We start from the raw sequence: 16402 nt of genomic DNA, 5'->3' as shown, positions 1-16402 counted from the left end.
TTGATGCTATCTCTTGCCTCTAAATAAATATGGGGTTTCGTAAATTTTATTTTCCTTCTCACTTAAATTTTGGGGAATTTTTACTTTTGTGATTATTTTTCAATCATTAAATTAATTATATTTGCATGTATGGCTTATACCAATGATTTGCCTAATGAAATCTTAAAAATATAGTAGAAGAGTAACAAGTTCTTTGAATTGTGGCAGGCGCAGAACTTTTTTTGTTTTACAAATAGCCCGCGTGTGACACCCGCTCTTTTAAAACCATTTTAGATTAAATCCAACAATTTATTGAATGATTAACCATTATAGAAAAGAAGAAACCTTAAAATTTTAAAATCGCTATCATGGTTAAAAGAAATAAATTATAATAAGAGTAACATCGATCGTTACCTTGGGCCTTGGACTTTCAAAGTCCAGAAATATCATTCAACCATTAGTCCAAACCAAACTTATATTTTCAAAACATACGAACTGATAAATCAGTTTAATATAACTATAGAGCTCATTAGTCAAAAGTCAACACTTTCGAAGGAGCGTTACATGCAGAGTCTAAGATGTCTCGGGCCTCCTCGCGACCCTGTCATACTAGATAGTAGTAATTAAAAGTATTCTTTTACATCATGATAGTAGATGAGCCCTATGTGGCAATATATAACAAGTCAGCACATAGAACAAAAGCAGGCAGGCTATACAAGCTATAACAGCACACTATGCCTCCGGAGCCTTCCCTGACGGGCCACCACCTGAACTATCGCCTGAAAATGTTAAACCACGGGGTGAGACAAACGCCTCAGTAACCAACTTTCCAACTCATCATACATACTAACATGTGCCCGTGAGGTGTCAAGTGGGATAATTATTAAATCTCAATGTCTATATACCAATGAAAATACAAATATGTATACTCAAATAATCTCAATAATCCAAACCCTCATTACGGGGCTAACACACAAGCCACATAAGTCTATCCCTCACTATAAGAGATCAAACCGACCTATAGGCCTATCCTACACTTTGGGGGACGATTAAATTGTCACAAAGATCCATCCCTATTACAGGCCTATCCCACACTTTGGGGGACGAATAAAAAGCCACAAAGGTCTATCCCTTACTCTAGGGACGAAGGAAGAAGCCAACCAATGTGCACCAATGGCGGCCTTACCGCGTGGTAGGATAGCGCTCAATCCAAAATCCAAATAACAACCAACCATTCACAATATAACAAAAATGTCTCAATCTTTCCAGTATAATCCATAAGATATAAATCATATATCTTTTCCAAACTTCTTAATCACAATTCCAAAAATCCCACAAGACAATTTTCATAGCTCAAAAGATATAAATATCTATTCAAGCTCCAAATATCAAATATTATTCTAAAAACAGCAAAATACTCACAAACAACATATTAGCACATATAACAAGTGGAAAGTGGTTACCTCTCGCCAAAGCAATACTAGGGGTGCACATGGGCAGGGCTGGGAGGGCAAGACCCCTGCCCGATGCCCGGCCGAAAAATATGAACGGGCTGCTTTTGCAGCTCGCTGCCCGCCCTGCCCATAGAAGCCCTAACCATTTTGGGTTTGGGCATGGGCGGACTGGGCAGGGCGGGCTTCGTTGCCCAAATAGTGATGACCTATTGATATCACATGTAAAAAAACTTTCGTCCATAACTGAAAATTACATTTCATAGGATGTACTCAATAAAGCTCATGAAGAGAAAAGTTAAAAGCAAGATACTATTGCTTTTTTTAGAAAAATTAGACCCCTAAGATGGAAAACTAACAGACATGTAACAATAATAAATTAAATTGCAAAGATGAGGGAATAACTTTTTTTTGGGTAAAGAAATGTAATATATCAATATTATTTTATAAATTATAATATATATAAATATAATCTGGGCAGGGCCAAATGGGCAGGGCAGCATGTCCCGCCCGATGCCCAGCCCTGCCCATGAAATGCCCAGCCCAAAGATGCCCATTCTTTTTCAGGCTCCTTTTTTTTGGGCTGGGCAGGGCAATTTTTCTTCGGGCTTGGGCGGGCTTAGCGGGCATTTGGGCTTCATGCACACCCCTAAGCAATACTAAGGATTACCACAAGGTCAATCCTTTGCTCAACCAATAATTAATCTACACAATTAATATAACCACATATTAATATAAACTAATTAATTAATTAATTAAACTTCTCTATATTATTTAAATTTTACTCTAAATTCCCGCAATTCTCATAACCCAAAATTATTAAGTATTTTAGAAACAACTTAAAATTTCTAACAACCCCCAAATTATTTATTTACCACCTCCAAATTATTTACCTTAATAAAAAGATTTTCAACAATTTCCAAATATAAAATTATTAGTTTATAAATTCTAAAAATACTCTTTTTAAGTTTAAACCTCAAAATCAAACTATCAAAAATTTAATATACTTCAAATATTTCTAACTAAATAATATAGTCAAAACTTAATGGTACAACTACCATAAATATATATTTCCATAAATAATAGATTTTTTAGCTACAATAATTATTTTAAAAACCTCAGTCAGTCACCAATAAATAAAACTAGACCGATTAAAATTTAATAATATATCAAACAATCCAAATAAATTACTTAACTTGAATTTAATCGGTAAAAATATAATATAAATCATATATAACAGATTTTTCAACTAGAAAAATTAATTTAAATACTAAAAACCAACAAATGGACAAATCTAACCGATTAAAATTAACAACTCATTCACTTCTAAATTTCTATAGTCATCTTTTGTCAAAACTCATACTTAGATCATATATAAGTCTCAAAATTTTCTTCAATCACTATAATAATAATGTAAATAGGAAGCTCAAAATATATAGGAAATATTCATAAAGAAAGTTTGATAACAAGAAGTAATTTTATGTACCTAAAATATCTTCAAAACTTGTTCTTTCCTTCACTGGTATGCTCCTTTCGCTCTTGCACATGCACAAAACTCTCTTTCCTTCTTTGCACTCTCATTTTTAGCCTCCCTCTCTCTCTTTTATCCTTCATTTTCCCAACTACCTTTCATTTTTTTCTTCCCTCATTAATTCCTCTCCCCCCATTTTCTTCCTTCCCTTTTTCAACGGTTCAGCTTTCCACCGAATTCGGTGGAAAGCTGTGACCTTTTTTTTTTTTTAATATATATAATATATTAAAATATTATTTATTTTATTATAATAAAAATATTTTTTTAATTATAATGAAAATATTTACATAAATCCTAAAAATTAATTTAGGATATTACACACCGCGCAGCTTAATTCATCTTTACCAATGAAATCATGGAGTTAAGCCTCATGAGACAAAAGCTATTTGTTTTCAGATGAAATGGATTTCTCACTGGATGCTTATGTGAGAAGTAGAAGATTCATGGTTGAATGGGACAATTAAGCTATTAGTATCAAGTTTTGACGATGAGAAAAGTATTAGCTCTTAGGATCTCTACAAAACCAATTAAGTGCTCGAGTTCCAGCTAAAATGCTTTTAGATAAGTTATAGTTTCTCTCAATAATATTATCAAGTTTTGCTAAAAAAGATTTCTAAAGAAGTTTCTCGATAAGGTTATTGGTCACCAGTTTTCTCAATAACATTCTCTGGTTTTGAAGTGTATGAAAGAAAGTTAAAGTCTTTCAACCAATAGTTTTCAACAAAATTATTGAACTCTTCCCCGCTCGAGTTCAAACTAGAGTTTTGGCCTTTGACTTTAAAAGAAGTTCTTCTTAAAATTTAATTTGTCTTTACTCAATTTATTGAATAAATTCTCGAGTTTTATCTTCTCCATTATTCTCTCAAGTATCTTAGCTGTTTTGTGCAAAAAGTTATTTTAAATCTTTTAAACTCGAATATATACTCAAGTTTACAGCTTCTCAAGAAACTTATCGATTTGTTCGTTTAAAAAGAATTTGCTTTCTAGCTCACTTTCACGAAAAAGTAATCAAATATCTGATTGCTCGATCTTCAATTTGAGTTTTATGATTCTATCTCTTTTTATCCAGCATTTTAACTTGATAAATTTTTCTAGAACTATATTTGGCTTTTATTGTATAATAAGGATTTCTGACATTTTACAATAATATTTTCGAGTAACCTGTTTCTTGATAATTTACTTGAGTTTTGGTCTCAATACTTTCATAGTTATCAATAAAATTTTTGAGAACTATGTTTCAAAACTCTTATTCTTGAGATAAGATTTACAAAGGCTTCTCGATAAACTTATCAAGTAATCGCCTTCTTGCTTAAATGCTAGAGTTTTAATCCTTCAGCTTTTAAGTTAGTAAAAGTTTTCTTTTGACCTTTCTCAAGAATATTATTGATTCATCTTCTACACGAAAACTTTGTCGAGTAAAGATGTTCAATCTGACCAGCTTAATCTCCGATAAAAATCAAAGACCTTATGTTTTAATTCAAAGTTATGGTTGTTCTTCAATGTTAATGACTTGATAACCACTAATGACATGTTTTGAGTAAGATTATCGTAGGATTAAAGGATCAATGGGAAAATGACATTGGTTAGCCACTTTATATCAAAAGTATTAAATGCTATACAACCATTACAAGCTACCCTCCCATTCAGTGTCCTTTCCAACGGATACAATGTTTTGAGTCTAATGGATACTTAGAAAAGATCAACCATAAATAGATCTAGTATTCATTGGAGCATTAACAAACACGAACTATTACTTTGCTGCATTTATTTTGCTCATTCATTACTTTGTTATTCTGAGTTACCTAAGCTTCAATGATTAGCATTCATACTGTACAAGAGAGTTTATAAAAGCCTTTGTTATGTTAGTGAGAAACTTAAGACTATAAGAATCCTCACTGGGTTATATCCTTAAAGGAAGTATGAAAAAGTGATTAAAAGGTATCAATTGTTATGTTGAGGTACCAAGAACCTTTCAAATCATGAAGAATTTAGTAGAATTCTCAGAGGTGATCTGGAAATTGAGTGTCGATCAAATGGTTTGACTAAACCAGTATAAATTGCGTGTGTCTTCTTCCTCCTCAACTACTCCTTCTTTGAAATCTTTCTTACTCTTAATCACCCTGTTTATTTGAATAATATTAAGTTATAAATTGTTTTAATGTCGCCCAATTCACCCTTACTTAGGGTGAAGCTACTACTCTAACAAAAGGCTCTTGTATCTTTGAGAAAGATGGTTGCATTTCATATAAAGAGGTAAATAAAAGTGTGGAGTTTTGTGGACTTGGGTTTTCTAGATTTGTTCAGAAGGCCTGTTCGTGGTAGCCAAGGAAAGCATCAAATAGTGAATATGACAACAGAAATGGAGATAGGTTGCCGTGGAAAAAAATCTAAATGGAATTGCGAGTCACTTGATATGATTTAATTAAATTATAGTAGCTCCGCTCTTTAATATAAAAATTTGTTTCATTTTGATTTTGATTCTAACTATAAGACCACAATCATTTAGCCTTTTATATTTTTCCTAAGACAGTCCTTATAATAGTACTCATCCGATCCTAAATATAAGACCCTTATACACACTAGTATAAGGGTCTTATATTTAGAACCGGAGGAGTAGTACTTTTATTCAAATATACTTAATTAGTAAGGATATTTTAGAAAAGATAATATTTATTTATTATAAATAATTGATTTAACTTTTTTTTTAATCTACTTAAATTACTCAATTAGTTTTTATATTAAAAATAAAAAAATATTATTTTAATAATTATCGGTTTGATCCGGTCTGACTCCTTTTTTGAACCTGGAGGCAAATGTTGCCCGCAAATGTCACACGTGCTGCCCTCTCCTCCAATTGTTCGATGAGTCACCTCTTCCTCCCTCCTCATTCTTCACCTGTGAACTGTGAACTGACCAGAGAGCGTTGAGAGAGAACCGCGAGAAAACCAGAGGAAGAGCAACGGCGAAGGATGGTCAACAAAGAATGAGGATCTTGCAGGCAGTTGTGATATCCGGTCAAGGTGAGTCCCTCAATTCCTCCTTCATCTTCGTTGGGTGCTGTTTGGTTAGGAAAATATCGAAGAAAAACTGGTCTTGGTGGGTGAACATGCTGTCTATTTTTGCGTAAGGAATGGGAGAGCGTAGAGTGAAGCTTGTTGGTGTATTATTTGCTGTTGCATGTGTTTTATTCTCGCTGGTTCAAGACTTTCGAAAGGGGGCCTGTGTTTTCCTCGTTTTGGGGTGTGGGGTTCTAACAAGATTGGAGAGAAATGAGGCGATACATATATATTCAGTTTTATGATTAATAATACGGTTAAGATTAGAATTAAATTAGGTTGCTGTTTCAAGGGCAATATGGTTTCAAGTTTGGATAAGAACGAAAGCTTAGGTGTTTGAAAGTATTAAGGAGTTGCGAAAGAATAGAAAGGTAGTGTGTGTATGATGTTTGTTAAGATAAAAATTTCTAGATTTAATTAGGCAGCTGATTGAATAATTAAGAAGAGGCAAAATACTTATACATATCGATATAAGTAATGTAATAAGTGTGGATTGTAATAGGACTTTTGGAAGCGGAAATTATAGGTGTTTAAATGATATAAGAACATACATACATACCTATATATTTGTGTGTGTGGTTTCGGTTCATGTAATTAGAAAGAGCAAAACATTATATATGTAGTCCCTGTGGTCCTTAATATATCTTAATATAAGACCTACTTTGTAGTGCAATGTTGGTATTAGATTGTCAAGAAGTTATTTTAGATCCTAAAATTTCTTTAGGGACATAGAAGTAAGTGATGATTAAATTAATGTTGTGAAGTTGGGATTGTTTGATTTGGTAAGGTGTTAAATTGGATTAAAAACAAGGGAGATTGAATGATAAGATTGTTATTGTTAGTGTAATGTTAGAAAGGCATGGTGAGTTCGAAAATTGAAGTTTAAGGTGCTTGGAAGTTGCTGTCCTGTTTTTAACAGGACGTAGTTTAAGAACTTTAAGACTAAAAGAATATTGTAATCTAGTTGAATGGGGAGAATTAAGTATTGAGTGAATTCATGACCCCATTATGTAATTATTAAAAAAAAAAAACTATAAAAGCTGGAACTTGCGGAAACTGTAAGTCTTACTGTTTGAGGCCACAATAAATGAGTGACTTAACTATACAGATCTTAGTTGAAGAATTTAGAATGATGATTAAACATTCTTCTCGAGCTGAAAATTTTATGGATTGATATTGAATTAAAAGTTAGTAAATTTTAGTTGGAATTGAAGTTTAGGATGGTGTTCATCAAAAAGGACAAAAAAAAAAGGAGTTCAGGATGGAGATATGAACATAAGTGAAATTATAATAAGATACCTAATGTTGTTGGATGGAATTTTGAAGCTCGATTTATTGGTTTAAGGGAGTTTTAATTGCTTTATATAAGGCACCTTAGACAGATGGCTAAAAGATTAGGGAGTTAATTGATTTAGAGTTGTTGAAAGTGATCAGGTGTGCAAATAATTATGAGAGTTTAAATGATAAGAATTGATTTAAGATTAAAGTGTTCAAGTTTAGAAGCAATGGTTATGAAGTTTCATAAATATGTGTGTGTGTGTGGGGTTCAGCCTACGGGAGCCAAAAGAAGAAGAAATGTGAAACTTATAAAGTGAAAGGTTACTAAATGAAGCAAGAGTGAGGACATTCTGTAGATAAATTTATTATACATGGAAGTTGTATATATATCTTTTGGGCTTATGTTGGATACTTGTATTTAACATAAATGTGTGGGTGAAGACAACCGACATACAGGTAAGTGCCATCATTGAAGATGGCCTCTATATAAGTGTATGATATTAGTTCTTAACTGTTATTATAATTATGATTATGGACGTTCAATTAAGCAGGTTGGAAATCAGGGTAGTGCATGTATTAAACCTTGTAGATCGTAACAGGTTAAATATGGTTATAGAATAGTTATATAGAGTGAGTACTGGTTCAAATGAAGTTTAATTTGAACCCGGGTATTGTAATATATCATGGAGTTTAATCAGTAATTTACTATAGAGATTGAAACACTAACTTGGTTTCAAAACAAGATTTGGACTTTTAATGTTTTTTGAAAAATCTCATTCAGTGCCCTAAGATGTTTTAAAGAAAAGTTTTAAAACGTTTAGATTTTTGGGCATTTTATAATTTAAAAAGTGGTTCTATGTTAGTAAACAAATTTAATATCAAGTCTCTAGAGTTAGGTGGTACAACAGTGCTCTGGCATTGGCTTTTCACTACTACAAAAAGGCCTATTTTTGTCTGAAATTGAGAACAGAGGAGAAGAGAATTCTTTGATGGCAGTTTGGAGTTCTTAATGATATTCCAGCTTATAAAGGTATGCCCCTTTACCATGAACAAGAGCATTGCTGTAAGGAAAACAGAGATAAGTCTGAGGTGTTTTTGACATGTTTGGTCGAAAAAACCTGAAATTTTCTTAAGGTCTTGGGGACGACTATACAATAATGATTGAATATATTTTTGTTTAAGGCAATTGATGTAGTGTTTTTAATTTTAGGCTTGAAATACAATATTGGTGGTGCTTTAATTTCTATATTTGTTAGCTTTATCGGCAGGAGGCTGTAATTTGATCGCTTCTGGTGGTTGACGATGAAAGCCATTAAAGTTGTAACACTTAAATTACAGTAATATTGGCAGAAAGGGAAAGGGTTGGTAGAATAAGTAGGTTCGAATATAGAAAGTGATTATGGTTATACAGGAGACCGACTTCCTGTCTCAGCATCATGTAATTCTACGTAACCACTGTTCTAGTGTAATATATTTTGGAAACAGTAATTGTCTTAACAAACAAAAAACAAACAACGAACCTTATCCCACTAGGTGGGTCGGCTACATGAATCACACAACGCCATCGTGTTCTGTCAACAACCCAGTCCTTAGATATGTTGTTGATTAGAAGGTCTCGTTTAATGACCTCATTAAGTGTTCTTCTTGGTCTTTCTCTGTTCCTTTTTATGGGACTCCATCTTGTCTGATCCACCCTCCTCACCAGGGCCTCCATTGGCCTTCTCTGCACATGTCCAAACCATCTTAAGTGATTTTCAACAATTTTCTCTTGGATAGGTGCCACACCGACTCTTGCTCTGATATTTTCATTTGGAATCCTATCTTTTCTTGTATGACCACACATCCATCTCAACATCCTTATTTTTGCTACCCCAACTTTGTGCTCTTGTTTTCCCTTTATTGCCCAACATTCACTACCATACAACATAGCTGGTCTTATAGTAGTCCGATAAAATTTTCCTTTAAGTTTCTCAGGTATGTTCTTATCGCAAATAACTCTGGTAGCTTTCCTCCACTTCAACTAGCCAGTTTGTATTCTATGAGAAACGTCTCCATCAATTTCCCCATCCTCCTGTATAATGCATCCTAGGTATTTAAACTTTGATACTTGAGGAATGATTTGCTCCCCCATCTTCACCTCCAAATCCCCATTGCTTTGCCTCCCCCCAAAATCATAATGCACATATTCTGTTTTGTTCTTGCTCAAGCGGAAACCTTTCGACTCCAAAGTCCTTCTGCATAACTCCAATCTAGTGTTAATCTCTTCTTTTGATTCCGCTATGAGAACTATATCATCCGCGAAAAGCATGGACTTAGGGATTCTTTCTTGAATAGGTTCAATTAGAACATCCAGAACAATGTTGAACAAGTACGGACTCAAAGAGGATCCCTGATGTAGGCCAATCTGAATAGGGAAGTCCTTTGTCTCACCTCCAGGCGTCTTTACACTAGCAGTTACCCCCTCATACATATCTTGTATGGCTTTGATATAAGCAACCCGTACACCTTTTTTTTTTTTCCAAAGTCTTCCTCATTACTTCTCTTGGCACACGATTGTAAGCCTTTTCCACGTCAATAAAGACCATATATAAATCTCTTCTTTTACTTCTATATCTTTCCATTAACCCTCTTAGTAAATAGATTGCTTCCAAAGTAGATCTCCTTGGCATAAATCCAAATTGGTTTTCTGAAATAGAAGTCTCCAGCCTCAACCTATATTCCATCACTTTTTCCCACAACTTCATTGTATGACTCATAAGTTTTATCCCTCTGTAGCTTGCACAGTTTTGAATGTCTCCTTTATTCTTGTAAATAGGAACTAAAATGCTTCTCCTCCACTCATCTGGCATATTCTTATAGTGTAAAATTTCATTAAAAAGCTTGGTTAGCCACACCTCACCCTCATCTCCCAGACATTTCCAAACTTCAATAGGGATACCATCAGGCCCAACGGCTTTTCCATTGTTTATTTTCTTGAGAGCTGCCTTAACCTCTCTGATACGGATCCTGCGGTAGAAAGCCAAATTCTGATCATCTTCGTTAATTAGCAAGTCCTGTAAGTCCTGAGTTGCATAATTGCTTCCCTCATTAAACAACTTATAAAAATAAGCCTCCCATCTGTCTTTAATATCACCATCAGTAACTAACACTTTACCATCTTCATCCTTTATACACTTTACTTGGTCCAGATCTCTCTTTTTCCTTTCCCTTTGCTTCGCAATCTTGTAAATATTTCTTTCTCCCGTCTTTGTTTCTAACTCCTGATAAAACCCTTCATAAGCTTTAGTACGTGCTTCGCTCACTGCTTTCTTCGTCTCTTTTTTAGCCAACTGATACTTTTTCTGGTTTTCTACACTATTGCACGAGTGTATGGCCTTAAAACAATCTCTTTTCTGTTTGACTTTCTCTTGCACACTCTTATCCCACCACCAAGTCTCCTTATCTCTCTGACCAAGACTTTTGGATTCTCCCAAAATTTCTTTACCTACCAAACGAACCTTTGTAGTTATCTCTTCCCACATCATGTTTGCATTTCCCTGCGACTCCCAAATCCCTTCCTCTAAAAGGGTCCTTTTGAATAACTCTTGTTTCTCACCCTTTAACTGCCACCACCTAACCCTGGGTTTTACCACTTGATGGTACTTTTGTCTAGTACTCTTAAAACATACATCAAGAATAAGTATTCTATGTTAGGCAGTCACCCCATCTCCTGGAATCACTTTGCAAATAGTAATTGTCTTAGTGCAAGTCTATTTATTTTGGGTCTAAATTCTAAGATAATCTAAGGTGTTATTTACCCCGTGGTTGGTTTATTATACAAGTGATAGAAGATGGATTTGTAATTTTCCACCTTCACCCGACATTTGAAACTCCTTAAGTGATCACTGATCAGAGATTATACAATATGCATTGGTTGAAAGTAGACATGTTTTCTGGACTTCACAAGTTAATTATAACTACTTCACATGTCGTGAAAAGCTGTGTAATTTTCTGCCCATTAATTTATTTCCCAAACGTTCAAAAATTAGTTCTTAACTTCGACCTCTTAACTGGAACTAGCTACATCTGGGTATGGGATGTTGTGTTTTAGGCATTGTATGATAATATTTTTTTCACTTCCCTTGAAATTTTACAGAACTTGTTGTAGTTTGTGTTCTGTTTGCTTTATTTTTGATAGATTTTATGGGTCATTAGAGGTGCTAAAAAGGTACTTTGGGTAAATCTAGTCAGAAAAATTATTCTGCCATATTTTTACCATTGGAAGGCTGTATAATCAAACTAGTATATGTTTTGGTGATACATTACATGTACAAGAGGTTCCAAGCGATGCTGCAAATAATTTATGAATCTTAGAGTTTCTAGTGACTAAAACATGGAAGAAAGCATCTAAGATTTTGATATTTCATCATTGTAATAATCTAAAACAATCATGCATAGCATAAGGATCATAAATATAATATGATCATCTGCAACTGCAACATTAGTTTTCTTGGGGAAACATCAGTTGAGGAATAGATCTTTTATTTCTTTTGGTAACTTTACGGGTTTCAAATCATTAATATTACAATTCACAGCATGCTTTCAATTAAAATCCTTCCCCAAAAACAGCGAAAAAGAACTAGAACTGGAGTAAACTCTGGTGGAGCTTAGTCTGAAATTATGAAGTTTGGTAGGATTTTTATGAGTAATTTTAAGTAACTGATCTTAAGGGAACAATAAAGTGAGCACTCATCTCACAATTGCGTGACTGGCTGCAGGTGACCAGTTCTGTTTCATTATTGTGATAATGTTAGAGAAACTTTTGAGTAAAACCTGAATGGATTTAAACTGGAGGTGACCAGTTCTGTTTCATTATTGTGACAATGTTAGAGAAACTTTTGAGTAAAACCTGAATGGATTTAAAATTGCTAAATGTTACAATTCGTACCATGATTTCAGATGGAATCCTTATCTGAGAAACAGAAATTAAATTAAAAAAGAACACAAAAAATGGGGAAAGCACATGCATAGCACTAGATACATCACACCACCAAGATTGTAACAACTAGGAAGTTATTTATCAAAACTATGCTATTTTACTCATAGATTGGTAATGTTGCTATCTGCCTTGTATGTCACTAATACTAACTTCGTTGTTAGAAAATAATCTTTGATTCTCTTCTGGGGTCAATTGATTCAATATACTCTGCCATTGGATGAACGCAGGTTGCCTTGGAGGAGGAAGATTGACAATCTCACTATTAAGCATAGAAACTACAGTGCTCATACCTGGCCTCTCTATTGCAAGGTCTTGTACACACAGAAGTCCTATGTGTATGCACCTCAATATATCCTTCTCCAGGTTTTGATTAGATGTTTTCGGGTCTATTAGCTTTACAATGTTTCCTTCATTCCATAATTTCCATGCCTAAAACACATAACAAAAGAATCATATATAATTATTACCTTTGGAAGCCTTAGAGCTGAGAGTAAAATCAATAATTAATAATAGAACTTTCTAATTAGGTATTTAGGAAGTTAATAAAAAGTAGAGACTTACAAATCCTAGAAGGCTAAGAGAGTGCTCATTATTATAAAAGCTTGAGTTTCTTCTTCCACTTATAATCTCTAATAGTAAAACTCCAAAGCTAAACACATCTGATTTCTCTGAAAATAATCCTTCCATAGCATATTCTGGAGACATATAGCCACTGCATTTTGAGTAAAACAAATAATTGTTATAGTACTCACTAGTTAGTATGCTACTATAATATTAGATAGGGAAGGAAAACTTACTAGGTTCCGACAACTCTTCTTGTGTTAGCTTGATCTTCACTTCCTTTGAAAATTCTAGCCATGCCAAAATCTGATATCTTTGGAATCAAGTTCTCATCTAGCAAGATATTACTTGCCTTTAGGTCCCTATGTATAATTTTTAGTCTAGAGTCCCTATGAAGATAAAGTACTCCTCTAGCTACTCCTTCAATAATGACAAAACGCTTTCCCCAGTCTAGAAGTTTGCTTTTCTCTGGATCTACAATAGTAGAGGAGAGGGTTATATAAGTTTTGTCCATACCATAAAGAAAACTCAAATACCTGTAAGAAAGACTGTTACAAACAAATGTTGTCTTGTTCCCTTAATTATGCATATGACTAGAAAGAGCTAGAGCATAAGGGATCAGAAAAACCAACCAAAAATAAATGCATCCAAACTTTTATTTGGCATGTACTCATAGATCAACATCTTTTCTTCTCCTTCAATACAACAACCTAAAAGTTTTACGAGATTACGATGTTGAAGCCTGGAAATGACAATCATCTCATTCATGAATTCCTCTTGTCCTTGTCCAGATGCTCTTGATAATCTCTTAACTGCTATATCCTGACCATCTTGGAGTGTTCCCTTGAAGAAAATCCCATTAAACAGTTGTTACACATAATGAATTTGAATTAAACTGATTTTTTTTTTTTTTGCCAATTAAACTGACTAATAATTCATGAAATTAAATACCTTATAGACAGGACCAAAACCGCCTTGCCCAAGTTTATTGGTCAATTGAAAGTTGTTTGTAGCCATTGCAACCTTTTCAAAATCATAGACCAATAACTCCTGGAATTTAACTTGTGACAATTTTCCAATAATATTGCCGCTTGTTTTGTCTACATTTGCACCATCCCTTTTTAACAAGACCTGTTTGCTATGCCGTTTTCCTGCTGGTCGTATGAATTTAATGTATTTACAGGAGAAAGAGATGGAAGTGCTTCATTTGAAAAATGTGGAAACATGACTAACCAAAAGACATCTACCTATATGAATATTGCTTTTGAAAATGCCTTATATATTTAAATCCTGAATGCATATGTCATTTTAAAGCTAATAGATGTGGTAGGATTTGAAACTAAGATGATATGAAAAGGAATAATACCTGAATGTTTTGCCTTCCATTTCCATAAGAAGCATGAACAAGTGACACTGATAATGATAGTTCCTATTACTGCAACAATGATAATGATGAATGTTCTATGCCTCTTCTTATCTGTGATGAAAGACAAAGGTAAGGAAATTCATGCCAAAAAATAGAGTTAAAAGAACTAAATTTCAAGTATTCTAAGAAAATTTAGATACCAAAGTCTGACTTGGCTGCACGAATATATAAGTCAATTCCTGCATTTGAGAACTGTTGTATGTCAATTAGATTTTCTTTCCAAGTCATACAGCCAAGCACTGAATTATATGAATATGCTTTACAAGTGCAGTTCTCCAAGCAATGGGTTCTACATTCATCTTCTGAATGAGATGATTGTTCTCCAAAGTTTGGTGCTTTAACATTTTGCAGATGGAAAAAGGTATCTTCCTTTCCATTGAAACTCCCATTTTTCATTTCCTCACATCGTCGAGTTGATTTCCCAACACAACCACCTGTCCAATTTTGTCTATTCCATTCCTCATTATTTCTTGGTTCAAACCCACTCAAACAACTGCAGATTGGTGCGCTCTTTGAATTGCAAATTCCGAATTCCCCACATATACCATAGACATCACAATCTGAATTTTGAAAAAGATTTGTTTCTAGCCATCTCCTCTTAGTATCATCCCATTGTTTATGTAATAACTTCCCTTTTGCATTCAAAACAACTATCTCTTTGATGTCAGACCCATTTGATAACCTAACAACCATCTCGTCAGCACCATTATCATACTCGGAACTCATCCTGAGGACTGTTGTAAGGCCTTGGCCATTCCATGGACCACTACGCCAATAGGGGCTAGTTCCATTCCATATGAACAGTTCTGCAAAATTTAGTTGTTCTAGGCTCATAGAAAAATTGCCAACGGATGGATCAGACTGATTTTTCCATGCTGTTAACTTTTGTTTCTCCCCTGCTCTTTCGTTGCTTGTAATTTTCATGCTTGGCAACAATGTATCTGAAGGATGCTCAAAACTTTGCCATATGGTTTTCGTCAAGTTATCGGTTAGGACAAGGTTTCCAGAATCTAAAATCTGAAAACTAGTAGTAGATGAAATATTTGATACATTTGATGACCAAATGGTTTGGTTTTGCCCATCTAATACGATAAGATTGCCATCTTCAGATACCTTAAAAATTCCTGAAGTATCCCTTAATGGTCGATTTCTGTTAGCTGCCCATACAATAGTTGAATTGGACATGTACCAAATTCCCACATAGCGATTTGTGGAATTTTCTGGACTGAAGAACCCTAGTGTGAACAAACCCCCTTTGGAGCTTATTGTATTTGGATCCTTGATGTAATGAGATGTTGTGATGGTTTCCGTGCATGATGAGGAGCCAGAAGTGTCCAAATCTGTGTAGGGTGATTCACAAAAGGTGATATTATAATCTGCACCTTGACACGGGAACATGCTTAGATGATCGTCTTCCGGGTAGCTATAGGCATGTTGGCAAACGCTCTTGTATACTTCTGCAGAAGAGGAGGGCTTGGCAGGCCTGTTGGCACAAGTTTCATAGCCATCTGCCGCACAAGGGCCCCTGCACGCCACCACTTTTCCATCTTTGCTCATTACCCTCAGCTCTGAAGGGCATAGTTTGATCATATCTGCCAGACAATATGTGCTCTTGCATTCTCCACAACCACCGTGAGGAACAACCGCTACAGGAACATTGAACCCACCTAGCAAGCTCACGTCATAAAAATCAAGCCCTTGGAATTGGCCAACAGAAATTTCTATCAATGTCGCAGGTGGTGTGCCTTCCCTGCCTTTGCATTCCAGCTTCTCGGAGCCACAGTCACCGGTGACACAAGAGAAGTTTCCAGTGGAGTCTTGTGCGCACTGAGTTCGACCCCAAAACGGCCAATCCAAGAAGTTGGCACAGAGATGATCCTAGACTCACCAGTTTTAAGAACAAAACCGGTGGTTGATAATGGATTATTGTCACCACTTGAAGCAATGCCTGGCCACACTGTGTAGCTGCATTTGTTAACCACTGTGAACTTTGTTGAGGTTACACCTGCAAAAGGAATATCAAGAGACATCAGGCTCAGTAGTGTTACCTTTGCTAGTCTTAATTTCCACTTATGATTTACAATTACCTGATATGGATTGGAGAAGGGCTATTGAAAACAAGAACAATTGTGTTGGCTGATC

The 16402-nt window shown here is 34.7% G+C and overlaps 1 protein-coding gene across 2 annotated transcripts; it reads right to left on the bottom strand.

Annotated features, from left to right (window-relative positions):
• Positions 1–12170: 12170 nt before the first annotated feature.
• On the bottom strand, positions 12171–16099 carry LOC114721154 (G-type lectin S-receptor-like serine/threonine-protein kinase At1g11330). 2 transcript variants are annotated; one of them, XM_028906975.1, is made up of 7 exons: positions 14401–16099; positions 14201–14311; positions 13786–13988; positions 13467–13677; positions 13071–13308; positions 12835–12985; positions 12171–12702 (listed from the first exon to the last, which is right to left on the bottom strand). In XM_028906975.1, exons 1-7 carry the CDS (start codon positions 15848–15850, stop codon positions 12394–12396), a joined length of 2673 nt encoding a protein of 890 aa, XP_028762808.1. In that variant the 5' UTR covers positions 15851–16099; the 3' UTR covers positions 12171–12393. The 2 variants fall into 2 exon arrangements, with proteins under 2 accessions (XP_028762808.1, XP_028762809.1); XM_028906976.1 differs by having other exon boundaries at positions 13786–13985.
• Between the last annotated feature and the right edge of the window lie 303 nt (positions 16100–16402).

Source organism: Neltuma alba, unplaced genomic scaffold (genome assembly GCF_004799145.2).
Source record: "Neltuma alba isolate B1F8T4 unplaced genomic scaffold, ASM479914v2 tig00012013_pilon, whole genome shotgun sequence".
Taxonomy (NCBI): Eukaryota; Viridiplantae; Streptophyta; class Magnoliopsida; order Fabales; family Fabaceae; genus Neltuma; species Neltuma alba.
Note: the sequence above shows the minus strand (reverse complement) of the source record. Positions and strands in the feature narration are given on the sequence as shown.